Here is a 27,916-nt window from a genome sequence, read left to right on the forward strand (position 1 = left end):
ACAGAGAGAGGGACCACTTTTCTCTGATCTCTCTGCTGTAAGAGCTGTGCGGGGAGACACAGAGAGAGGGGCCGCTTCTCTCTGATCTCTCTGCTTTAAGAGCTGTGCAGGGAGACACAGAGAGAGGGGCCGCTTCTCTCTGATCTCTCTGCTGTAAGAGCTGTGCGGGGAGACAAAGGGAGAGGGGCCGCTTCTCCCTGATCTCTCTGCTATAAGAGCTGTGCGGGGAGACACAGAGAGAGGGACCGCTTCTCTCTGATCTCTCTGCTGTAGGAGCTGTGCAGGAGACACAGAGAGAGGGACCGCTTCTCTCTGATCTCTCTGCTGTAAGAGCTGTGCGGGAGACACAGAGAGAGGGACCGCTTCTCTCTGATCTCTCTGCTGTAAGAGCTGTGCAGGGAGACACAGAGAGAGGGACCGCTTATCTCTGATCTCTCTGCTGTAGGAGCTGTGCAGGAGACACAGAGAGAGGGACCGCTTCTCTCTGATCTCTCTGCTGTAAGAGCTGTGCGGGAGACACAGAGAGAGGGACCGCTTCTCTCTGATCTCTCTGCTGTAAGAGCTGTGCGGGGAGACACAGAGCGAGGGGCCGCTTCTCTCTGATCTCTCTGCTGTAAGAGCTGTGCGGGGAGACACAGAGAGAGGGACCGCTTCTCTCTGATCTCTCTGCTGTAAGAGCCGTGCGGTGAGACATAGAGAGAGGGGCCGCTTCTCTCTGATCTCTCTGCTCTAAGAGCTGTGCGGGAGACAGAGAGCGAGGGGCCGCTTCTCTCTGATCTCTCTGCTGTAAGAGCTGTGCGGGGAGACACAGAGGGAGGGGCCGCTTCTCTCTGATCTCTCTGCTGTAAGAGCTGTGCGGGGAGACACAGAGAGAGGGACTGCTTCTCCCTGATCTCTCTGCTGTAAGAGCTGTGCGGGGAGACACAGAGAGAGGGACCGCTTCTCTCTGATCTCTCTGCTGTAAGAGCTGTGCGGGGAGACACAGAGAGAGGGACCGCTCTCTCTGATCTCTCTGCAGTAAGAGCTGTGCGGGGAGACACAGAGAGAGGGACCGCTTCTCTCTGATCTCTCTGCTGTAAGAGCTGTGCGGGGAGACACAGAGAGAGGGGCCGCTTCTCTCTGATCTCTCTGCTGTAAGAGCTGTGCGGGGAGACACAGAGCTAGGGACCGCTTCTCTCTGCTCTCTCTGCTGTAAGAGCTGTGCGGGGAGACACAGAGAGAGGGGCCGCTTCTCTCTGATCTCTCTGCTGTAAGAGCTGTGCGGGAGACAGAGAGCGAGGGGCCACTTCTCTCTGATCTCTCTGCTGTAAGAGCTGTGCGGGGAGACACAGAGAGAGGGACCGCTTCTCTCTGATCTCTCTGCTGTAAGAGCTGTGCGGGGAGACACAGAGAGAGAGACCGCTTCTCTCTGATCTCTCTGCTGTAAGAGCTGTGCGGGGAAACACAGAGAGAGGGACCGCTTCTCCCTGATCAATCTGCTGTAAGAGCTGTGCAGGGAGACACAGAGAGAGGGACCGCTTCTCTCTGATCTCTTTGCAGTAAGAGCTGTGCGGGGAGACACAGAGAGAGGGACCACTTCTCTCTGATCTCTCTGCTGTAAGAGCTGTGCGGGGAGACACAGAGAGAGGGACCACTTCTCTCTGATCTCTCTGCTGTAAGAGCTGTGCGGGGAGACACAGAGAGAGGGACCGCTTCTCTCTGATCTCTCTGCAGTAAGAGCTGTGCAGGAGACAGAGAGCGAGGGGCCACTTCTCTCTGATCTCTCTGCTGTAAGAGCTGTGCGGGGAGACACAGAGAGAGGGACAGCTTCTCTCTGATCTCTCTGCTTTAAGAGCTATGCGGGGAGACACAGAGAGAGGGGCCGCTTCTCTCTGATCTCTCTGCTGTAAGAGCTGTGCGGGAGACAGAGAGCGAGGGGCCACTTCTCTCTGATCTCTCTGCTGTAAGAGCTGTGCGGGGAGACACAGAGAGAGGGACCGCTTCTCACTGATCTCTCTGCTGTAAGAGCTGTGCGGGGAGACACAGAGAGAGGGACCGCTTCTCTCTGATCTCTCTGTTGTAAGAGCTGTGCGGGGAAACACAGAGAGAGTGACTGCTTCTCCCTGATCTCTCTGCTGTAAGAGTTGTGCAGGGAAATACAGAGAGAGGGGCCACTTCTCTCTGATCTTTGCTGTAAGAGCTGTGCGGGGAGACACAGAGAGAGGGGCCGCTTCTCTCTGATCTCTCTGCTGTAAGAGCTGTGCGGGGAGACACAGAGAGAGGGACAGCTTCGCTCTGATCTCTCTGCTGTAAGAGCTGTGCGGGGAGACAAAGGGAGAGGGGCCACTTCTCCCTGATCTCTCTGCTATAAGAGCTGTGCGGGGAGACACAGAGAGAGGGGCCACTTCTCCCTGATCTCTCTGCTATAAGAGCTGTGCGGGGAGATACAGAGAGAGGGACCGCTTCTCTCTGATCTCTCTGCTGTAGGAGCTGTGCAGGAGACACAGAGAGAGGGACCGCTTCTCTCTGATCTCTCTGCTGTAAGAGCTGTGCGGGAGACACAGAGAGAGGGACCGCTTCTCTCTGATCTCTCTGCTGTAAGAGCTGTGCGGGAGACACAGAGAGAGGGGACGCTTCTCTCTGCTGTAAGAGCCGTGCGGTGAGACATAGAGAGAGGGGCCGCTTCTCTCTGATCTCTCTGCTGTAAGAGCTGTGCGGGAGACAGAGAGCGAGGGGCCGCTTCTCTCTGATCTCTCTGCTGTAAGAGCTGTGCGGGGAGACACAGAGAGAGGGGCCGCTTCTCTCTGATCTCTCTGCTGTAAGAGCTGGGCGGGGAGACACAGAGAGAGGGGCCGCTTCTCTCTGATCTCTCTGCTGTAAGAGCTGTGCGGGGAGACACAGAGAGAGGGACCGCTTCTCCCTGATCTCTCTGCTGTAAGAGCTGTGCGGAGAGACACAGAGAGAGGGACCGCTTCTCTCTGATCTCTCTGCTGTAAGAGCTGGGCGGGGAGACACAGAGAGAGGGGCCGCTTCTCTCTGATCACTCTGCTGTAAGAGCTATGCGGGGAGACACAGAGAGAGGGGCCGCTTCTCTCTGATCTCTCTGCTGTAAGAGCTGTGCGGGAGACAGGGAGCGAGGGGCCACTTCTCTCTGATCTCTCTGCTGTAAGAGCTGTGCGGGGAGACACAGAGAGAGGGACCGCTTCTCTCTGATCTCTCTGCTGTAAGAGCTGTGCGGGGAGACACAGAGAGAGGGACCGCTTCTCTCTGATCTCTCTGCTGTAAGAGCTGTGCGGGGAAACACAGAGAGAGGGGCCGCTTCTCTCTGATCTCTCTGCAGTAAGAGCTGTGCGGGGATACACAGAGAGAGGGACCACTTCTCTCTGATCTCTCTGCTGTAAGAGCTGTGCGGGGAGACACAGAGATAGGGACCGCTTCTCTCTGATCTCTCTGCTGTAAGAGCTGTGTGGGGAGACACAGAGAGAGGGGCTGCTTCTCTCTGATCTCTCTGCTGTAAGAGCTGTGCGGGGAGACACAGAGAGAGGGACCACTTCTCTCTGATCTCTCTGCTGTAAGAGCTGTGCGGGGAAACACAGAGAGAGGGGCCGCTTCTCTCTGATCTCTCTGCTGTAAGAGCTGTGCAGGGAGACACAGAGAGAGGGACCGCTTCTCTCTGATCTCTCTGCAGTAAGAGCTGTGCGGGGAGACACAGAGAGAGGGACCGCTTCTCTCTGATCTCTCTGCTGTAAGAGCTGTGCGGGGAGACACAGAGAGAGGGCCGCTTCTCTCTGATCTCTCTGCTGTAAGAGCTGTGCGGGAGACAGAGAGCGAGGGGCCACTTCTCTCTGATCTCTCTGCTGTAAGAGCTGTGCGGGGAGACACAGAGAGAGGGACAGCTTCTCTTGGCTCTCTCTGCTGTAAGAGCTGTGCGGGGAGACACAGAGAGAGGGACAGCTTCTCTCTGATCTCTCTGCTGTAAGAGCTGTGCGGGGAGACACAGAGAGAGGGACCGCTTCTCTCTGATCTCTCTGCTGTAAGAGCTGTGCGGGGAGACACAGAGAGAGGGACCACTTCTCTCTGATCTCTCTGCTTTAAGAGCTGTGTGGGGAGACACAGATAGTGGGTCCGCTTCTCTCTGCTCTCCCTGCTGTTAGAGCTGTGCGGGGAGACACAGAGAGAGGGACCGCTTCTCTCTGATCTCTATGCTGTAAGAGCTGTGCGGGGAGACACAGAGAGAGGGACCGCTTCTTTTAAGATGACGTCACGTGACCGGGACATTTCCTTGCATAGGAGATACCGGCACCCCATAAAGGTGCCTGTATCTCGGGAAGCAGGGGGTCCCCGTACATAAAAGCAACGCGGTTCAGCTCCGGAGATGCCCTGCACATCTACACTATGAAACAAATGTATATTAAAAAACATTATTTGCGGGCTAGATAATTTTTATCAACCTTTACTGAATAAGGCCCTTAATCGGAAGGTTAATCAGAAAGGGTCAGAGGTTGTGCAATCTCATTACATAAGGGAAAGGGAATATTCATAGCATAACTCTGATAAAACACAATATAATAACATAAAAACCAGATAAGAGGAATCACACTAACCGATTCCCTTGTCTTTAAAGCATAGAAACAATTGTTGTAGATCTGGCAATCACCGGGGCTGAGTCAGTGGGAAGCTTGGTGGTTACCGCAGCGTGTTTGATCCAGGCCCATGTGTCAATGGGATTTGGGTGGGACAGCGGGTGGTCACTGCAGCAAAATGAAGGAATACTGTAGTCATGATTCAAACACACAACAACCATATCCAATATTGTCAATCTTCAGGTTCAGACCCCAGAACTGTTTGAAATCCCATTTATAGGTTCTCCATAACCTTCCTGGATGTTCCCAATTTACTGTATGGAAGATATGGACAGACATTGGTGTCCCCGCCTCACAAGATCACATGTGAGCTCAGCTGTTTGTTTATCACAATCAACCAGCAAATCCTCCCCACTGTGGGAGCCCTAATGCACCAATGCGCCATTCCCTGCACCATCCGGTTATTATCCAGGGGTAATACATTACCTAGTGCTGCTCTGCAGGTCTTTGGTAATGATGCGGTTACTATATTTCTCAGTGGTTGTCAGGTCACTGACAGTGATGGGGTTAATACATTTCTAAATGATGCTCAGTTCTCAGTAACGTAACACTGTAAGAGGCTTGTTGTGACATCTTACTGTATATGAAACAGCCCCAGGTCTGTTCCCTCTATGTCCCTAACTTCTCTCTTCCTTATCCTGTCCTGTCCTGTCCACTCCCTTTCCTCTTCCTTGTCCTGTGACTCTGCCCTTTCTCAGGGTATAAATACCAGTGTGTGACAGTCCTGGGGACCAGATACAGCTCTAGAGACCAACATGACTCCAACCGCTGGCTCCCTCCTTCTGGGGCTCGTTCTGTGCTGTGTGGGTACCTGGGCAGCTGTTACCCCAGGTAAGTCACATGGCAGGGAGTTATTGGAGAGAGGTGAATAACACAGCAGGAAGATATGAGAGGGAGGTGAGTAACAGAGCAGGGAGATATGGGAGGGAGGTGAGTAACACAGCAGGGAGATATGGGAGGGAGGTGAGTAACATGACAGGGAGACATGGGATGGAGTTGAGTAACATGGCAAGAAGATATGGGGGGGAGGTGAGTAACACGCAGGAGGATATGGGAGGGAGGTGAGTAACACTTCAGGGAGATATGGGAGGGAGGTAAGTAACACAGCAGGGAGATATGGGAGGGAGGTGAGTAACACGACAGGGAGATATGGGAGGGAGGTGAGTAACACGGCAGGAAGATATGGGGGGGAGGTGAGTAACACGCAGGAGGATATGGGAAGGAGGTGAGTAACACTTCAGGGAGATATGGGAGGGAGGTGAGTAACACGACAGGGAGATATGGGAGGGAGGTGAGTAACACGGCAGGAAGATATGGGAGTGAGGTGAGTAATATGGCAGGGAGATATGGGAGGGAGGTGAGTAACACGGCTGGGAGATATGGGAGGAAGGTGACAATACGATAAGAAGTAAAGTTAAGGAGCGATCTGGGAGCTGAGCTCTTCTGCAGCACAGGGAAGTTCTCTCCCTGTAAGAGATGTGTGCAGAGGTATTGCCTCGAGACCGTTTTTAAGGTGAAATTATTATAAGAGCATACAGGTGTACCTGAGAGAGACACAAGAAGATCCCTGAAACAGGTGCACTGCAGACCTTTATAAAATAACATGGTCAGGGGTGAAACATATATATAAAATATTTTATTAATTAAATTGTGGAGTGTACTTAAAAACGATGTATATAATATATTAAAAGTATACGTCTAGTAGCTAATGTCACTCAATATCAATATATACTACATCCTTGTTCAGTTGAGGCTAAAGGTGCAGAGAATAGGCTCAAAGGGTGTACTCTTGAGTATGAATACACTTGATGTAAATATGTCATGTATATATATATATGTTGTTTCAACCGTGATCCTGAAGCAGGTTCATAAAACTTGGTATAACACCAAAGTGAAAACACTGCCTGATGGACTTGTTTACTCTATATGCTCCGTGGTGGATATACACCTGGTGAAATTGCTGTATTGAAAGGACACAGTGGATGTACACTGCTCAGTAGTGTGAAGTTCACTTCTTATTGTGAGGCAGATCGGCTGCCTGTTGTAGATACTTTATAAGTTTAAAGGTGATCTGTGCAATAGAATATTCACTGCGCATGCGCCGTAGTCGGTAGCAGATATAGTAAAAATCTGTTACTGAAACACAGTGGGTGAAGATTGCTGAGGGGAATTGTACCCTCTTGAATGCAGAAAGGCAAGTCTGCTGACTGTTGCAAAAAATAGTGAGTTTTCATATGGTCACAAAAATACACATGTTGTTAGTGTATCAGGTATATACATAAGTTACTTTCAACACGATCATAAGAGAGGTTCGTGAGACTTAGTATAACACCAAAGTGAAGGTACTGCGTAATGAGCTTATTTGCTCCAAGGTGAATGTACAATTGGTAAACCGGCAGTGCAGTGTCCTTTGCCTGTGATGGGACAGGTCAGCTTCCTATTATGGACACTGTTAGACTAGTAGGTGATCTCTGCAGTAGAATATTCACTGCGCATGCGCCGTAGCAGCTCACAGGTATAGTGAGAATCTGTTGCTTACACACGGTGAATGGAGCTTGCTGGGGGGATTATTACCCTCCTGGATCCAAACAGGTAAGTCTGGTGCCTGTTATAAACGTGGCGGGTTACCAAGTGATTACATGAACACACATCATATTAATATACCATGTAATAGTATTAATATACCATGTAATAATATACCATATATACCATTAATATACCAATCATATTAATATACCATGTAATAATATACCATATATACCATTAATATACCAATCATATTAATATACCATGTAATAATATATCATATATACCATTAATATACCAATCATATTAATATACCATGTAATAATCTAAGACCGATATTTATTGTTAAAATCTATTAGCTTAATAAGTTCACTCAGTTCACGAGCCAGTCTCAGACCGTTGTTGAGACATTTTATTCCTATACTTTATCGTCTGGTTCTCTAATTTGGATATCTCAGAGATCAGTTGAGGTATCACGGTATCCGCAATAGGCAGCAGACATGCTTTACTAATGCCATAGGATATAACACTATTGAGCAGTGTGCATTCACTGTGCTCTCTCAAAAATAACAGGTTCACTATATGCATATTCACCGCGGAGCACACATAGACAATAATGCTCATTAGACAGTGCTATCACTTTAATGGTACACTCAGTCTCACGAACCCGCATCATGACCGCGCATAAAATAACTTTAATATACATGGTATATTAATATGATTGGTATATTAATGGTATATATGATATATTATTACATGGTATATTAATATGATTGGTATATTAATGGTATATATGATATATTATTACATGGTATATTAATATGATTGGTATATTAATGGTATATATGATATATTATTACATGGTATATTAATATGATTGGTATATTAATGGTGTATATGATATATTATTACATGGTATATTAATATGATTGGTATATTAATGGTATATATGGTATATTATTACATGGTATATTAATACTATTACATGGTATATTAATATGATGTGTGTTCATGTAATCACTTGATAACCCGCCACGTTTATAGCAGGCACCAGACTTACCTGTTTGGATCCAGGAGGGTAATAATCCCCCCAGCAAGCTCCATTCACCGTGTGTAAGCAACAGATTCTCACTATACCTGTGAGCTGCTACAGCGCATGCGCAGTGAATATTCTACTGCACAGATCACCTACTAGTCTAACAGTGTCCATAATAGGAAGCTGACCTGTCCCATCACAGGCAAAGGACACTGCACTGCCGGTTTACCAATTGTACATTCACCTTGGAGCAAATAAGCTCATTACGCAGTACCTTCACTTTGGTGTTACTGTATACTAAGTCTCACCAACCTCTCTTATGATCGTGTTGAAAGTAACTTATGTATACCTGATACACCAGCAACATGTGTATTTTTGTGACCATATGAAAACTCACTATTTTTTGCAACAGGCAGCAGACTTGCCTTTCTGCATTCAAGAGGGTCCAATTCCCCTCAGCAATCTTCACCCACTGTGTTTCAGTAACAGATTTTTACTATATCTGCTACCGACTACGGCGCATGCGCAGTGAATATTCTACTGCACAGATCACCTTTAAACTTATAATGTATCTACAACAGGCAGCCGATCTGCCTCACAATAAGTAGTGAACTTCACACTACTGAGCAGTGCACATCCACTGTGTCCTTTCAATACAGCAATTTCACCAGGTGTATATCCACCACGGAGCATATAGAGTAAACAAGTCCACCAGGCAGTGTTTTCACTTTGGTGTTATACCAAGTTTTATGAACCTGCTTCAGGATCACGGTTGAAACAACATATATATATATATATACATGACATATTTACATCAAGTGTATTCATACTCAAGAGTACATCCGTTGAGCCTATTCTCTGCACCTTTAGCCTCAACTGAACAATGATGTAGTATACTGTATTTTGATATTGAGTGACATTAGCTACTAGACGTATACTTTTAATATATTATATACATTGTTTTTAAGTACACTCCACAATTTAATTAATAAAATATTGTATATACACGTTTCACTCCTGACCATATTATTTTATAAAGGTCTGCAGTGCGCCTATATCAGGGATCTTCTTGTGTCTCTCTCAGGTACACCTCTATGCTCACATTGCCACTCTCCCTAGGCAGCACACTTTTACCACCAAGGGGTCAGAGCAAGGTTTCTCTTTATAGTAATTTGAAATTATTATAAGGCTTTATTTCCTGTTCCTTTAAACAATACAGCAAACAAAAATATACATAAAATAAAAACCTATCCCTGTGTAAGGGCTAACTCACTTCCCCAGCCCCTCTCTGCAAGTCTGGGGGGGGGGGACGCCCCTTACCCACTTGTCTCCCCAATGTCTCAGCGGTACCTTAACGCAGGGGGCCGTTCAGGTCTGTGGTGTCCGGGTGGGTGTCTGCTTGAGGGTCCAGGCATAGAGGTCTGGTCTCCTTGTGTCTTTCTCTCAGAACACAGCCCTCCTCCTCCTTCTGTCAGCTCCATTGTGAGCTAAGGGAAAATCTCTCTCCTGTTTCAAACAGGAGGCTTTTCTTAGAGCTCAATGTGGCCTGTCTGCAATTAACCAGATCCCTGCTGGGTTTAGGGGCAGCCTCTCTTAAACAGTGATAAGACCCTGTAACTCTCCCTCTCTGCATGACTGGAGCTGAGCTCTTCCACAGCACAGGGAAGTTTTCTCCCTCTCTGCATGACTGGAGCTGAGCACTTCTATAGCACAGGGATGTTATCTCTGTCTCTGCATGACTGGAGCTGAGCTCTTCCACAGCACAGGGAAGTTCTCTCCCTCTCTGGGTGACTGGAGCTGAGCACTTCCACAGCACAGGGAAGATGTCTTCACAGCAGGTATAATATGGGTTGAAGCGTTTTGAAATGAGAAAGGAGTGTTTACCTCACTGGTCTTTATGTCAAATCTACTCACAGTACTGATCCTTGAAGAAGAGACGTGTGAGGTTTCAAAATTATCCCAGGGAGACCTCCCATTATAGTTCTTTATATAGGTAACGCACCCTATAGAAAATCTCAAAATGTATTTGATAAACAGATCAGGAAAATATTGCCCCCCCCCCCCCCCTCACTGGCTTATTTATTGTTCAATGCTGCGGGTAATACTGTGCATGTCATGTACAAGGACACGGATGTGCACAGTATAGCATGTACAAGGACACGGATGTGCACAGTATAGCATGTACTAAGTGTCACAATTTCATATTTTGGGGTCAGAATTGTAGCAGAGAAATATAATTTTTGATTGCGCTTGTCCACGCCGATGTAGTAACCGGAACATTTTGCTATCGGCAGCGGCAGGCAAACATATATAACTTTTGATGGAAGCGCAGGAATCCCTGCACTAAGCTTACAGGTGGTAACGTTACGTACTAAAAATAATGCTTCCATGTGTCAAAATCATCACCAAGTTCAACGTCGCGTAAAACTCAGAAACACCGGTAATAGTTGGTTTAGTAGCAGTAATAGTGCAGAATTGAGTTGCTATATACTGGGAACACGCTATATTTTACACGGCGTTGTGGGAGGAGCGAGTAAGCGTGGCTTGTATTACGTGCGCACGGTCAGAGTCCTGACATCACAAGCCGGATCTACCCAATCAGCAGCGTTTAGCAAGAAGCCACGTTATATAATCAGCCATACCGGACAAAGATTCAGAACAGAAGGAAAGGGAATACAGTATTAATACAGCTGATTGAGACATGTCAGCTTTGGGGAGCAGTACAGTACAGTATTAATACCGCTGATTGAGACATGTCAGCTTTGGGGAGCAGTACAGCACAGTATTAATACCGCTGATTGAGACATGTCAGCTTTGGGGAGCAGTACAGCACAGTATTAATACCGCTGATTGAGACATGTCAGCTTTGGGGAGCAGTACAGCACAATATTAATACCGCTGATTGAGACATGTCAGCTTTGGGGAGCAGTACAGTACGATATTAATACCGCTGATTGAGACATGTCAGCTTTGGGGAGCAGTACAGCACAGTATTAATACCGCTGATTGAGACATGTCAGCTTTGGGGAGCAGTACAGCACAGTATTAATACCGCTGATTGAGACATGCCAGCTTTGGGGAGCAGTACAGCACAATATTAATACCGCTGATTGAGACATGTCAGCTTTGGGGAGCAGTACAGCACAATATTAATACCGCTGATTGAGACATGTCAGCTTTGGGGAGCAGTAGAGTACAATATTAATACCGCTGATTGAGACATGTCAGCTTTGGGGAGCAGTACAGCACAATATTAATACCGCTGATTGAGACATGTCAGCTTTGGGGAGCAGTAGAGTACAATATTAATAACGCTGATTGAGACATGTCAGCTTTGGGGAGCAGTACAGCACAATATTAATACCGCTGATTGAGACATGTCAGCTTTGGGGAGCAGTAGAGTACAATATTAATAACGCTGATTGAGACATGTCAGCTTTGGGGAGCAGTACAGTACAATATTATTACCGCTGATTGAGACATGTCAGCTTTGGGGAGCAGTACAGTACAATATTAATACCGCTGATTGAGACATGTCAGCTTTGGGGAGCAGTACAGTACAGTATTAATACCGCTGATTGAGACATGTCAGCTTTGGGGAGCAGTACAATATTAATACCGCTGATTGAGACATGTCAGCTTTGGGGAGCAGTACAGCACAGTATTAATACCGCTGATTGAGACATGTCAGCTTTGGGGAGCAGTGCAGTACAATATTAATACCGCTGATTGAGACATGTCAGCTTTGGGGAGCAGTACAGTACAGTATTAATACCGCTGATTGAGACATGTCAGCTTTGGGGAGCAGTACAGCACAGTATTAATACCGCTGATTGAGACATGTCAGCTTTGGGGAGCAGTACAGCACAGTAATAATACCGCTGATTGAGACATGTCAGCTTTGGGGAGCAGTACAGCACAGTATTAATACCGCTGATTGAGACATGTCAGCTTTGGGGAGCAGTACAGCACAGTATTAATACCGCTGATTGAGACATGTCAGCTTTGGGGAGCAGTACAGCACAGTATTAATACCGCTGATTGAGACATGTCAGCTTTGGGGAGCAGTACAGCACAATATTAATACCGCTGATTGAGACATGTCAGCTTTGGGGAGCAGTACAGCACGATATTAATACCGCTGATTGAGACATGTCAGCTTTGGGGAGCAGTACAATATTAATACCGCTGATTGAGACGTGTCAGCTTTGGGGAGCAGTACAGTACAATATTAATACCGCTGATTGAGACATGTCAGCTTTGGGGAGCAGTACAGTACAATAATAATACCGCTGATTGAGACATGTCAGCTTTGGGGAGCAGTACAGCACAATATTAATACCGCTGATTGAGACATGTCAGCTTTGGGGAGCAGTACAGTTCAATATTAATACCGCTGATTGAGACATGTCAGCTTTGGGGAGCAGTACAGTACAGTATTAATACCGCTGATTGAGACATGTCAGCTTTGGGGAGCAGTACAGTAAAGTATTAATACCGCTGATTGAGACATGTCAGCTTTGGGGAGCAGTACAATACAGTATTAATACCGCTGATTGAGACATGTCAGCTTTGGGGAGCAGTACAGTACAGTATTAATACCGCTGATTGAGACATGTCAGCTTTGGGGAGCAGTACAGCACAATATTAATACCGCTGATTGAGACATGTCAGCTTTGGGGAGCAGTAGAGTACAATATTAATACCGCTGATTGAGACATGTCAGCTTTGGGGAGCAGTACAGCACGATATTAATACCGCTGATTGAGACATGTCAGCTTTGGGGAGCAGTACAGTACAATATTATTACCGCTGATTGAGACATGTCAGCTTTGGGGAGCAGTACAGTACAATATTAATACCGCTGATTGAGACATGTCAGCTTTGGGGAGCAGTACAGTACAGTATTAATACCGCTGATTGAGACATGTCAGCTTTGGGGAGCAGTACAATATTAATACCGCTGATTGAGACATGTCAGCTTTGGGGAGCAGTACAGCACAGTATTAATACCGCTGATTGAGACATGTCAGCTTTGGGGAGCAGTGCAGTACAATATTAATACCGCTGATTGAGACATGTCAGCTTTGGGGAGCAGTACAGTACAGTATTAATACCGCTGATTGAGACATGTCAGCTTTGGGGAGCAGTACAGCACAGTATTAATACCGCTGATTGAGACATGTCAGCTTTGGGGAGCAGTACAGCACAGTAATAAAACCGCTGATTGAGACATGTCAGCTTTGGGGAGCAGTACAGCACAGTATTAATACCGCTGATTGAGACATGTCAGCTTTGGGGAGCAGTACAGCACAGTATTAATACCGCTGATTGAGACATGTCAGCTTTGGGGAGCAGTACAGCACAGTATTAATACCGCTGATTGAGACATGTCAGCTTTGGGGAGCAGTACAGCACAATATTAATACCGCTGATTGAGACATGTCAGCTTTGGGGAGCAGTACAGCACGATATTAATACCGCTGATTGAGACATGTCAGCTTTGGGGAGCAGTACAATATTAATACCGCTGATTGAGACGTGTCAGCTTTGGGGAGCAGTACAGTACAATATTAATACCGCTGATTGAGACATGTCAGCTTTGGGGAGCAGTACAGCACAATATTAATACCGCTGATTGAGACATGTCAGCTTTGGGGAGCAGTACAGCACAATATTAATACCGCTGATTGAGACATGTCAGCTTTGGAGAGCAGTACAGTACAATAATAATACCGCTGATTGAGACATGTCAGCTTTGGGGAGCAGTACAGCACAATATTAATACCGCTGATTGAGACATGTCAGCTTTGGGGAGCAGTACAGTTCAATATTAATACCGCTGATTGAGACATGTCAGCTTTGGGGAGCAGTACAGTACAGTATTAATACCGCTGATTGAGACATGTCAGCTTTGGGGAGCAGTACAGTACAGTATTAATACCGCTGATTGAGACATGTCAGCTTTGGGGAGCAGTACAATACAGTATTAATACCGCTGATTGAGACATGTCAGCTTTGGGGAGCAGTACAGTACAGTATTAATACCGCTGATTGAGACATGTCAGCTTTGGGGAGCAGTACAGTACGATATTAATACCGCTGATTGAGACATGTCAGCTTTGGGGAGCAGTACAGCACGATATTAATACCGCTGATTGAGACATGTCAGCTTTGGGGAGCAGTACAGCACAATATTAATACCGCTGATTGAGACATGTCAGCTTTGGGGAGCAGTACAGCACAATATTAATACCGCTGATTGAGACATGTCAGCTTTGGGGAGCAGTAGAGTACAATATTAATACCGCTGATTGAGACATGTCAGCTTTGGGGAGCAGTACAGCACAATATTAATACCGCTGATTGAGACATGTCAGCTTTGGGGAGCAGTAGAGTACAATATTAATAACGCTGATTGAGACATGTCAGCTTTGGGGAGCAGTACAGCACAATATTAATACCGCTGATTGAGACATGTCAGCTTTGGGGAGCAGTAGAGTACAATATTAATAACGCTGATTGAGACATGTCAGCTTTGGGGAGCAGTACAGTACAATATTATTACCGCTGATTGAGACATGTCAGCTTTGGGGAGCAGTACAGTACAATATTAATACCGCTGATTGAGACATGTCAGCTTTGGGGAGCAGTACAGTACAGTATTAATACCGCTGATTGAGACATGTCAGCTTTGGGGAGCAGTACAATATTAATACCGCTGATTGAGACATGTCAGCTTTGGGGAGCAGTACAGCACAGTATTAATACCGCTGATTGAGACATGTCAGCTTTGGGGAGCAGTGCAGTACAATATTAATACCGCTGATTGAGACATGTCAGCTTTGGGGAGCAGTACAGTACAGTATTAATACCGCTGATTGAGACATGTCAGCTTTGGGGAGCAGTACAGCACAGTATTAATACCGCTGATTGAGACATGTCAGCTTTGGGGAGCAGTACAGCACAGTAATAATACCGCTGATTGAGACATGTCAGCTTTGGGGAGCAGTACAGCACAGTATTAATACCGCTGATTGAGACATGTCAGCTTTGGGGAGCAGTACAGCACAGTATTAATACCGCTGATTGAGACATGTCAGCTTTGGGGAGCAGTACAGCACAGTATTAATACCGCTGATTGAGACATGTCAGCTTTGGGGAGCAGTACAGCACAATATTAATACCGCTGATTGAGACATGTCAGCTTTGGGGAGCAGTACAGCACGATATTAATACCGCTGATTGAGACATGTCAGCTTTGGGGAGCAGTACAATATTAATACCGCTGATTGAGACGTGTCAGCTTTGGGGAGCAGTACAGTACAATATTAATACCGCTGATTGAGACATGTCAGCTTTGGGGAGCAGTACAGTACAATAATAATACCGCTGATTGAGACATGTCAGCTTTGGGGAGCAGTACAGCACAATATTAATACCGCTGATTGAGACATGTCAGCTTTGGGGAGCAGTACAGTTCAATATTAATACCGCTGATTGAGACATGTCAGCTTTGGGGAGCAGTACAGTACAGTATTAATACCGCTGATTGAGACATGTCAGCTTTGGGGAGCAGTACAGTACAGTATTAATACCGCTGATTGAGACATGTCAGCTTTGGGGAGCAGTACAATACAGTATTAATACCGCTGATTGAGACATGTCAGCTTTGGGGAGCAGTACAGTACAGTATTAATACCGCTGATTGAGACATGTCAGCTTTGGGGAGCAGTACAGTACAATATTAATACCGCTGATTGAGACATGTCAGCTTTGGGGAGCAGTACAGCACGATATTAATACCGCTGATTGAGACATGTCAGCTTTGGGGAGCAGTACAGTACAATATTATTACCGCTGATTGAGACATGTCAGCTTTGGGGAGCTGTACAGTACAATATTAATACCGCTGATTGAGACATGTCAGCTTTGGGGAGCAGTACAGTACAGTATTAATACCGCTGATTGAGACATGTCAGCTTTGGGGAGCAGTACAATATTAATACCGCTGATTGAGACATGTCAGCTTTGGGGAGCAGTACAGCACAGTATTAATACCGCTGATTGAGACATGTCAGCTTTGGGGAGCAGTGCAGTACAATATTAATACCGCTGATTGAGACATGTCAGCTTTGGGGAGCAGTACAGTACAGTATTAATACCGCTGATTGAGACATGTCAGCTTTGGGGAGCAGTACAGCACAGTATTAATACCGCTGATTGAGACATGTCAGCTTTGGGGAGCAGTACAGCACAGTAATAATACCGCTGATTGAGACATGTCAGCTTTGGGGAGCAGTACAGCACAGTATTAATACCGCTGATTGAGACATGTCAGCTTTGGGGAGCAGTACAGCACAGTATTAATACCGCTGATTGAGACATGTCAGCTTTGGGGAGCAGTACAGCACAGTATTAATACCGCTGATTGAGACATGTCAGCTTTGGGGAGCAGTACAGCACAATATTAATACCGCTGATTGAGACATGTCAGCTTTGGGGAGCAGTACAGCACGATATTAATACCGCTGATTGAGACATGTCAGCTTTGGGGAGCAGTACAATATTAATACCGCTGATTGAGACGTGTCAGCTTTGGGGAGCAGTACAGTACAATATTAATACCGCTGATTGAGACATGTCAGCTTTGGGGAGCAGTACAGCACAATATTAATACCGCTGATTGAGACATGTCAGCTTTGGGGAGCAGTACAGCACAATATTAATACCGCTGATTGAGACATGTCAGCTTTGGAGAGCAGTACAGTACAATAATAATACCGCTGATTGAGACATGTCAGCTTTGGGGAGCAGTACAGCACAATATTAATACCGCTGATTGAGACATGTCAGCTTTGGGGAGCAGTACAGTTCAATATTAATACCGCTGATTGAGACATGTCAGCTTTGGGGAGCAGTACAGTACAGTATTAATACCGCTGATTGAGACATGTCAGCTTTGGGGAGCAGTACAGTACAGTATTAATACCGCTGATTGAGACATGTCAGCTTTGGGGAGCAGTACAGCACAGTATTAATACCGCTGATTGAGACATGTCAGCTTTGGGGAGCAGTACAGCACAGTAATAATACCGCTGATTGAGACATGTCAGCTTTGGGGAGCAGTACAGCACAGTATTAATACCGCTGATTGAGACATGTCAGCTTTGGGGAGCAGTACAGCACAGTATTAATACCGCTGATTGAGACATGTCAGCTTTGGGGAGCAGTACAGCACAGTATTAATACCGCTGATTGAGACATGTCAGCTTTGGGGAGCAGTACAGCACAATATTAATACCGCTGATTGAGACATGTCAGCTTTGGGGAGCAGTACAGCACGATATTAATACCGCTGATTGAGACATGTCAGCTTTGGGGAGCAGTACAATATTAATACCGCTGATTGAGACGTGTCAGCTTTGGGGAGCAGTACAGTACAATATTAATACCGCTGATTGAGACATGTCAGCTTTGGGGAGCAGTACAGCACAATATTAATACCGCTGATTGAGACATGTCAGCTTTGGGGAGCAGTACAGCACAATATTAATACCGCTGATTGAGACATGTCAGCTTTGGAGAGCAGTACAGTACAATAATAATACCGCTGATTGAGACATGTCAGCTTTGGGGAGCAGTACAGCACAATATTAATACCGCTGATTGAGACATGTCAGCTTTGGGGAGCAGTACAGTTCAATATTAATACCGCTGATTGAGACATGTCAGCTTTGGGGAGCAGTACAGTACAGTATTAATACCGCTGATTGAGACATGTCAGCTTTGGGGAGCAGTACAGTACAGTATTAATACCGCTGATTGAGACATGTCAGCTTTGGGGAGCAGTACAATACAGTATTAATACCGCTGATTGAGACATGTCAGCTTTGGGGAGCAGTACAGTACAGTATTAATACCGCTGATTGAGACATGTCAGCTTTGGGGAGCAGTACAGTACGATATTAATACCGCTGATTGAGACATGTCAGCTTTGGGGAGCAGTACAGCACGATATTAATACCGCTGATTGAGACATGTCAGCTTTGGGGAGCAGTACAGCACAATATTAATACCGCTGATTGAGACATGTCAGCTTTGGGGAGCAGTACAGTACAATATTAATACCGCTGATTGAGACATGTCAGCTTTGGGGAGCAGTACAGTACAGTATTAATACCGCTGATTGAGACTTGTCAGCTTTGGGGAGCAGTACAGTACAATATTAATACCGCTGATTGAGACTTGTCAGCTTTGGGGAGCAGTACACTACGATATTAATACCGCTGATTGAGACATGTCAGCTTTGGGGAGCAGTACAGCACGATATTAATACCGCTGATTGAGACATGTCAGCTTTGGGGAGCAGTACAGTACAGTATTAATACCGCTGATTGAGACATGTCAGCTTTCGGGAGCAGTACAGTACAGTATTAATACCGCTGATTGAGACATGTCAGCTTTGGGGAGCAGCACAGCACAATATTAATACCGCTGATTGAGACATGTCAGCTTTGGGGAGCAGTACAGTACAATATTAATACCGCTGATTGAGACATGTCAGCTTTGGGGAGCAGTACAGTACAATATTATTACCGCTGATTGAGACATGTCAGCTTTGGGGAGCAGTACAGTACAATATTAATACCGCTGATTGAGACATGTCAGCTTTGGGGAGCAGTACAGTACAATATTAATACCGCTGATTGAGACATGTCAGCTTTGGGGAGCAGTACAGTACGATATTAATACCGCTGATTGAGACATGTCAGCTTTGGGGAGCAGTACAGTACGATATTAATACCGCTGATTGAGACATGTCATCTTTGGGGAGCAGTACACTACAGTATTAATACCGCTTATTGAGACATGTCAGCTTTGGGGAGCAGTACAGCACAATATTATTACCGCTGATTGAGACATGTCAGCTTTGGGGAGCAGTACAGCACGATATTAATACCGCTGATTGAGACATGTCAGCTTTGGGGAGCAGTACAGCACAATATTAATACCGCTGATTGAGACATGTCAGCTTTGGGGAGCAGTACAGTACAATATTAATACCGCTGATTGAGACATGTCAGCTTTGGGGAGCAGTACAGTACAGTATTAATACCGCTGATTGAGACTTGTCAGCTTTGGGGAGCAGTACAGTACAATATTAATACCGCTGATTGAGACTTGTCAGCTTTGGGGAGCAGTACACTACGATATTAATACCGCTGATTGAGACATGTCAGCTTTGGGGAGCAGTACAGCACGATATTAATACCGCTGATTGAGACATGTCAGCTTTGGGGAGCAGTACAGTACAGTATTAATACCGCTGATTGAGACATGTCAGCTTTGGGGAGCAGTACAGTACAGTATTAATACCGCTGATTGAGACATGTCAGCTTTGGGGAGCAGCACAGCACAATATTAATACCGCTGATTGAGACATGTCAGCTTTGGGGAGCAGTACAGTACAATATTAATACCGCTGATTGAGACATGTCAGCTTTGGGGAGCAGTACAGCACGATATTAATACCGCTGATTGAGACATGTCAGCTTTGGGGAGCAGTACAGTACAATATTATTACCGCTGATTGAGACATGTCAGCTTTGGGGAGCTGTACAGTACAATATTAATACCGCTGATTGAGACATGTCAGCTTTGGGGAGCAGTACAGTACAGTATTAATACCGCTGATTGAGACATGTCAGCTTTGGGGAGCAGTACAATATTAATACCGCTGATTGAGACATGTCAGCTTTGGGGAGCAGTACAGCACAGTATTAATACCGCTGATTGAGACATGTCAGCTTTGGGGAGCAGTGCAGTACAATATTAATACCGCTGATTGAGACATGTCAGCTTTGGGGAGCAGTACAGTACAGTATTAATACCGCTGATTGAGACATGTCAGCTTTGGGGAGCAGTACAGCACAGTATTAATACCGCTGATTGAGACATGTCAGCTTTGGGGAGCAGTACAGCACAGTAATAATACCGCTGATTGAGACATGTCAGCTTTGGGGAGCAGTACAGCACAGTATTAATACCGCTGATTGAGACATGTCAGCTTTGGGGAGCAGTACAGCACAGTATTAATACCGCTGATTGAGACATGTCAGCTTTGGGGAGCAGTACAGCACAGTATTAATACCGCTGATTGAGACATGTCAGCTTTGGGGAGCAGTACAGCACAATATTAATACCGCTGATTGAGACATGTCAGCTTTGGGGAGCAGTACAGCACGATATTAATACCGCTGATTGAGACATGTCAGCTTTGGGGAGCAGTACAATATTAATACCGCTGATTGAGACGTGTCAGCTTTGGGGAGCAGTACAGTACAATATTAATACCGCTGATTGAGACATGTCAGCTTTGGGGAGCAGTACAGCACAATATTAATACCGCTGATTGAGACATGTCAGCTTTGGGGAGCAGTACAGCACAATATTAATACCGCTGATTGAGACATGTCAGCTTTGGAGAGCAGTACAGTACAATAATAATACCGCTGATTGAGACATGTCAGCTTTGGGGAGCAGTACAGCACAATATTAATACCGCTGATTGAGACATGTCAGCTTTGGGGAGCAGTACAGTTCAATATTAATACCGCTGATTGAGACATGTCAGCTTTGGGGAGCAGTACAGTACAGTATTAATACCGCTGATTGAGACATGTCAGCTTTGGGGAGCAGTACAGTACAGTATTAATACCGCTGATTGAGACATGTCAGCTTTGGGGAGCAGTACAGCACAGTATTAATACCGCTGATTGAGACATGTCAGCTTTGGGGAGCAGTACAGCACAGTAATAATACCGCTGATTGAGACATGTCAGCTTTGGGGAGCAGTACAGCACAGTATTAATACCGCTGATTGAGACATGTCAGCTTTGGGGAGCAGTACAGCACAGTATTAATACCGCTGATTGAGACATGTCAGCTTTGGGGAGCAGTACAGCACAGTATTAATACCGCTGATTGAGACATGTCAGCTTTGGGGAGCAGTACAGCACAATATTAATACCGCTGATTGAGACATGTCAGCTTTGGGGAGCAGTACAGCACGATATTAATACCGCTGATTGAGACATGTCAGCTTTGGGGAGCAGTACAATATTAATACCGCTGATTGAGACGTGTCAGCTTTGGGGAGCAGTACAGTACAATATTAATACCGCTGATTGAGACATGTCAGCTTTGGGGAGCAGTACAGCACAATATTAATACCGCTGATTGAGACATGTCAGCTTTGGGGAGCAGTACAGCACAATATTAATACCGCTGATTGAGACATGTCAGCTTTGGAGAGCAGTACAGTACAATAATAATACCGCTGATTGAGACATGTCAGCTTTGGGGAGCAGTACAGCACAATATTAATACCGCTGATTGAGACATGTCAGCTTTGGGGAGCAGTACAGTTCAATATTAATACCGCTGATTGAGACATGTCAGCTTTGGGGAGCAGTACAGTACAGTATTAATACCGCTGATTGAGACATGTCAGCTTTGGGGAGCAGTACAGTACAGTATTAATACCGCTGATTGAGACATGTCAGCTTTGGGGAGCAGTACAATACAGTATTAATACCGCTGATTGAGACATGTCAGCTTTGGGGAGCAGTACAGTACAGTATTAATACCGCTGATTGAGACATGTCAGCTTTGGGGAGCAGTACAGTACGATATTAATACCGCTGATTGAGACATGTCAGCTTTGGGGAGCAGTACAGCACGATATTAATACCGCTGATTGAGACATGTCAGCTTTGGGGAGCAGTACAGCACAATATTAATACCGCTGATTGAGACATGTCAGCTTTGGGGAGCAGTACAGTACAATATTAATACCGCTGATTGAGACATGTCAGCTTTGGGGAGCAGTACAGTACAGTATTAATACCGCTGATTGAGACTTGTCAGCTTTGGGGAGCAGTACAGTACAATATTAATACCGCTGATTGAGACTTGTCAGCTTTGGGGAGCAGTACACTACGATATTAATACCGCTGATTGAGACATGTCAGCTTTGGGGAGCAGTACAGCACGATATTAATACCGCTGATTGAGACATGTCAGCTTTGGGGAGCAGTACAGTACAGTATTAATACCGCTGATTGAGACATGTCAGCTTTCGGGAGCAGTACAGTACAGTATTAATACCGCTGATTGAGACATGTCAGCTTTGGGGAGCAGCACAGCACAATATTAATACCGCTGATTGAGACATGTCAGCTTTGGGGAGCAGTACAGTACAATATTAATACCGCTGATTGAGACATGTCAGCTTTGGGGAGCAGTACAGTACAATATTATTACCGCTGATTGAGACATGTCAGCTTTGGGGAGCAGTACAGTACAATATTAATACCGCTGATTGAGACATGTCAGCTTTGGGGAGCAGTACAGTACAATATTAATACCGCTGATTGAGACATGTCAGCTTTGGGGAGCAGTACAGTACGATATTAATACCGCTGATTGAGACATGTCAGCTTTGGGGAGCAGTACAGTACGATATTAATACCGCTGATTGAGACATGTCATCTTTGGGGAGCAGTACACTACAGTATTAATACCGCTTATTGAGACATGTCAGCTTTGGGGAGCAGTACAGCACAATATTATTACCGCTGATTGAGACATGTCAGCTTTGGGGAGCAGTACAGCACGATATTAATACCGCTGATTGAGACATGTCAGCTTTGGGGAGCAGTACAGCACAATATTAATACCGCTGATTGAGACATGTCAGCTTTGGGGAGCAGTACAGTACAATATTAATACCGCTGATTGAGACATGTCAGCTTTGGGGAGCAGTACAGTACAGTATTAATACCGCTGATTGAGACTTGTCAGCTTTGGGGAGCAGTACAGTACAATATTAATACCGCTGATTGAGACTTGTCAGCTTTGGGGAGCAGTACACTACGATATTAATACCGCTGATTGAGACATGTCAGCTTTGGGGAGCAGTACAGCACGATATTAATACCGCTGATTGAGACATGTCAGCTTTGGGGAGCAGTACAGTACAGTATTAATACCGCTGATTGAGACATGTCAGCTTTGGGGAGCAGTACAGTACAGTATTAATACCGCTGATTGAGACATGTCAGCTTTGGGGAGCAGCACAGCACAATATTAATACCGCTGATTGAGACATGTCAGCTTTGGGGAGCAGTACAGTACAATATTAATACCGCTTATTGAGACATGTCAGCTTTGGGGAGCAGTACACTACAGTATTAATACCGCTTATTGAGACATGTCAGCTTTGGGGAGCAGTACAGTACAATATTATTACCGCTGATTGAGACATGTCAGCTTTGGGGAGCAGTACAGTACGATATTAATACCGCTGATTGAGACATGTCAGCTTTGGGGAGCAGTACAGTACAGTATTAATACCGCTGATTGAGACATGTCAGCTTTGGGGAGCAGTACAGCACAATATTAATACCGCTGATTGAGACATGTCAGCTTTGGGGAGCAGTACAGCACAGTATTAATACCGCTGATTGAGACATGTCAGCTTTGGGGAGCAGTACAGCACAATATTAATACCGCTGATTGAGACATGTCAGCTTTGGGGAGCAGTACAGCACGATATTAATACCGCTGATTGAGACATGTCAGCTTTGGGGAGCAGTACAATACAATATTAATACCGCTGATTGAGACATGTCAGCTTTGGGGAGCAGTACAGTACAGTATTAATACCGCTGATTGAGACATGTCAGCTTTGGGGAGCAGTACAATATTAATACCGCTGATTGAGACATGTCAGCTTTGGGGAGCAGTACAGTACAATATTAATACCGCTGATTGAGACATGTCAACTTTGGGGAGCAGTACAGTACAGTATTAATACCGCTGATTGAGACATGTCAGCTTTGGGGAGCAGTAAAGTACAATATTAATACCGCTGATTGAGACATGTCAGCTTTGGGGAGCAGTACAGCACAATATTAATACCGCTGATTGAGACATGTCAGCTTTGGGGAGCAGTACAGCACAGTATTAATACCGCTGATTGAGACATGTCAGCATTGGGGAGCAGTACAGCACGATATTAATACCGCTGATTGAGACATGTCAGCTTTGGGGAGCAGTACAGCACAATATTAATACCGCTGATTGAGACATGTCAGCTTTGGGGAGCAGTACAGCACGATATTAATACCGCTGATTGAGACATGTCAGTTTTGGGGAGCAGTACAGTACAATATTAATACCGCTGATTGAGACATGTCAGCTTTGGGGAGCAGTACAATACAGTATTAATACCGCTGATTGAGACATGTCAGCTTTGGGGAGCAGTACAGTACAGTATTAATACCGCTGATTGAGACATGTCAGCTTTGGGGAGCAGTACAGCACGATATTAATACCGCTGATTGAGACATGTCAGCTTTGGGGAGCAGTACAGTACAGTATTAATACCGCTGATTGAGACTTGTCAGCTTTGGGGAGCAGTACAGTACAGTATTATACCGCTGATTGAGACATGTCAGCTTTGGGGAGCAGTACAGTACGATATTAATACCGCTGATTGAGACATGTCAGCTTTGGGGAGCAGTACACTACAGTATTAATACCGCTGATTGAGACATGTCAGCTTTGGGGAGCAGTACAGTACAGTATTAATACCGCTGATTGAGACATGTCAGCTTTGGGGAGCAGTACAGCACGATATTAATACCGCTGATTGAGACATGTCAGTTTTGGGGAGCAGTAAAGTACAGTATTAATACCGCTGATTGAGACATGTCAGCTTTGGGGAGCAGTACAGTACAGTATTAATACCGCTGATTGAGACATGTCAGCTTTGGGGAGCAGTACAGCACAATATTAATACCGCTGATTGAGACATGTCAGTTTTGGGGAGCAGTAAAGTACAGTATTAATACCGCTGATTGAGACATGTCAGCTTTGGGGAGCAGTACAGTACAGTATTAATACCGCTGATTGAGACATGTCAGCTTTGGGGAGCAGTACAGCACAATATTAATACCGCTGATTGAGACATGTCAGCTTTGGGGAGCAGTAGAGTACAATATTAATACCGCTGATTGAGACATGTCAGCTTTGGGGAGCAGTACAGTACAATATTAATACCGCTGATTGAGACATGTCAGCTTTGGGGAGCAGTACAGTACAATATTAATACCGCTGATTGAGACATGTCAGCTTTGGGGAGCAGTACAGCACAATATTAATACCGCTGATTGAGACATGTCAGCTTTGGGGAACAGTACAGCACAGTATTAATACCGCTGATTGAGACATGTCAGCTTTGGGGAGCAGTACAGTACAATATTAATACCGCTGATTGAGACATGTCAGCTCTGGGGAGCAGTACAGCACAGTATTAATACCGCTGATTGAGACATGTCAGCTTTGGGGAGCAGTACAGTACAATATTAATACCGCTGATTGAGACATGTCAGCTTTGGGGAGCAGTACAGTACAGTATTAATACCGCTGATTGAGACATGTCAGCTTTGGGGAGCAGTACAGCACGATATTAATACCGCTGATTGAGACATGTCAGCTTTGGGGAGCAGTACAGCACAGTATTAATACCGCTGATTGAGACATGTCAGCTTTGGGGAGCAGTACAGCACGATATTAATACCGCTGATTGAGACATGTCAGCTTTGGGGAGCAGTACAGTACGATATTAATACCGCTGATTGAGACATGTCAGCTTTGGGGAGCAGTACAGTACAGTATTAATACCGCTGATTGAGACATGTCAGCTTTGGGGAGCAGTACAGCACAATATTAATACCGCTGATTGAGACATGTCAGCTTTGGGGAGCAGTACAGTACAATATTAATACCGCTGATTGAGACATGTCAGCTTTGGGGAGCAGAACACTACAGTATTAATACCGCTGATTGAGACATGTCAGCTTTGGGGAGCAGTACAGCACAATATTAATACCGCTGATTGAGACATGTCAGCTTTGGGGAGCAGTACAGCACAATATTAATACCGCTGATTGAGACATGTCAGGTTTGGGGAGCAGTACAGCACAATACTAATACCGCTGATTGAGACATGTCAGCTTTGGGGAGCAGTACAGTACAATATTAATACCGCTGATTGAGACATGTCAGGTTTGGGGAGCAGTACAGTACGATATTAATACCGCTGATTGAGACATGTCAGGTTTGGGGAGCAGTACAGCACAATATTAATACCGCTGATTGAGACATGTCAGCTTTGGGGAGCAGTATAGCACGATATTAATACCGCTGATTGAGACATGTCAACTTTGGGGAGCAGTACAGCACGATATTAATACCGCTGATTGAGACATGTCAGCTTTGGGGAGCAGTACAGTACGATATTAATACCGCTGATTGAGACATGTCAGCTTTGGGGAGCAGTACAGTACAGTATTAATACCGCTGATTGAGACATGTCAGCTTTGGGGAGCAGTACAGCACAATATTAATACCGCTGATTGAGACATGTCAGCTTTGGGGAGCAGTACAGTACAATATTAATACCGCTGATTGAGACATGTCAGCTTTGGGGAGCAGAACACTACAGTATTAATACCGCTGATTGAGACATGTCAGCTTTGGGGAGCAGTACAGCACGATATTAATACCGCTGATTGAGACATGTCAGCTTTGGGGAGCAGTACAGCACGATATTAATACCGCTGATTGAGACATGTCAGCTTTGGGGAGCAGTACAGCACAATATTAATACCGCTGATTGAGACATGTCAGCTTTGGGGAGCAGTACAGCACAATACTAATACCGCTGATTGAGACATGTCAGCTTTGGGGAGCAGTACAGCACAATATTAATACCGCTGATTGAGACATGTCAGGTTTGGGGAGCAGTACAGCACAATATTAATACCGCTGATTGAGACATGTCAGCTTTGGGGAGCAGTACAGTACAGTATTAATACCGCTGATTGAGACATGTCAGCTTTGGGGAGCAGTACAGCACGATATTAATACCGCTGATTGAGACATGTCAGCTTTGGGGAGCAGTACAGCACAATACTAATACCGCTGATTGAGACATGTCAGCTTTGGGGAGCAGTACAGCACAATATTAATACCGCTGATTGAGACATGTCAGCTTTGGGGAGCAGTACAGTACGATATTAATACCGCTGATTGAGACATGTCAGCTTTGGGGAGCAGTACAGTACGATATTAATACCGCTGATTGAGACATGTCAGCTTTGGGGAGCAGTACACTACAGTATTAATACCGCTGATTGAGACATGTCAGCTTTGGGGAGCAGTACAGTACAGTATTAATACCGCTGATTGAGACATGTCAGCTTTGGGGAGCAGTACAGTACAGTATTAATACCGCTGATTGAGACATGTCAGCTTTGGGGAGCAGTACAGCACGATATTAATACCGCTGATTGAGACATGTCAGTTTTGGGGAGCAGTAAAGTACAGTATTAATACCGCTGATTGAGACATGTCAGCTTTGGGGAGCAGTACAGTACAGTATTAATACCGCTGATTGAGACATGTCAGCTTTGGGGAGCAGTACAGCACAATATTAATACCGCTGATTGAGACATGTCAGCTTTGGGGAGCAGTAGAGTACAATATTAATACCGCTGATTGAGACATGTCAGCTTTGGGGAGCAGTACAGTACAATATTAATACCGCTGATTGAGACATGTCAGCTTTGGGGAGCAGTACAGTACAATATTAATACCG

The 27,916-nt window shown here is 45.5% G+C and overlaps 1 protein-coding gene across 1 annotated transcript in view; it reads left to right on the forward strand.

Moving 5' to 3' along the window:
* Positions 1-5,365: 5,365 nt before the first annotated feature.
* The window catches only part of LOC142492534 (uncharacterized), a 64,137-nt gene continuing 41,586 nt past the window's right edge, over positions 5,366-27,916 (forward strand). Inside the window, exon 1 of the mRNA XM_075595233.1 lies at positions 5,366-5,453. Coding sequence (XP_075451348.1) covers positions 5,378-5,453 — 76 coding nt within the window. The 5' untranslated portion in view covers positions 5,366-5,377. The remainder of the gene's footprint in view (positions 5,454-27,916) is intronic.

The sequence above is a fragment of the Ascaphus truei genome, chromosome 4, assembly GCF_040206685.1.
Source record: "Ascaphus truei isolate aAscTru1 chromosome 4, aAscTru1.hap1, whole genome shotgun sequence".
In the NCBI taxonomy this organism is placed as follows: Eukaryota; Metazoa; Chordata; class Amphibia; order Anura; family Ascaphidae; genus Ascaphus; species Ascaphus truei.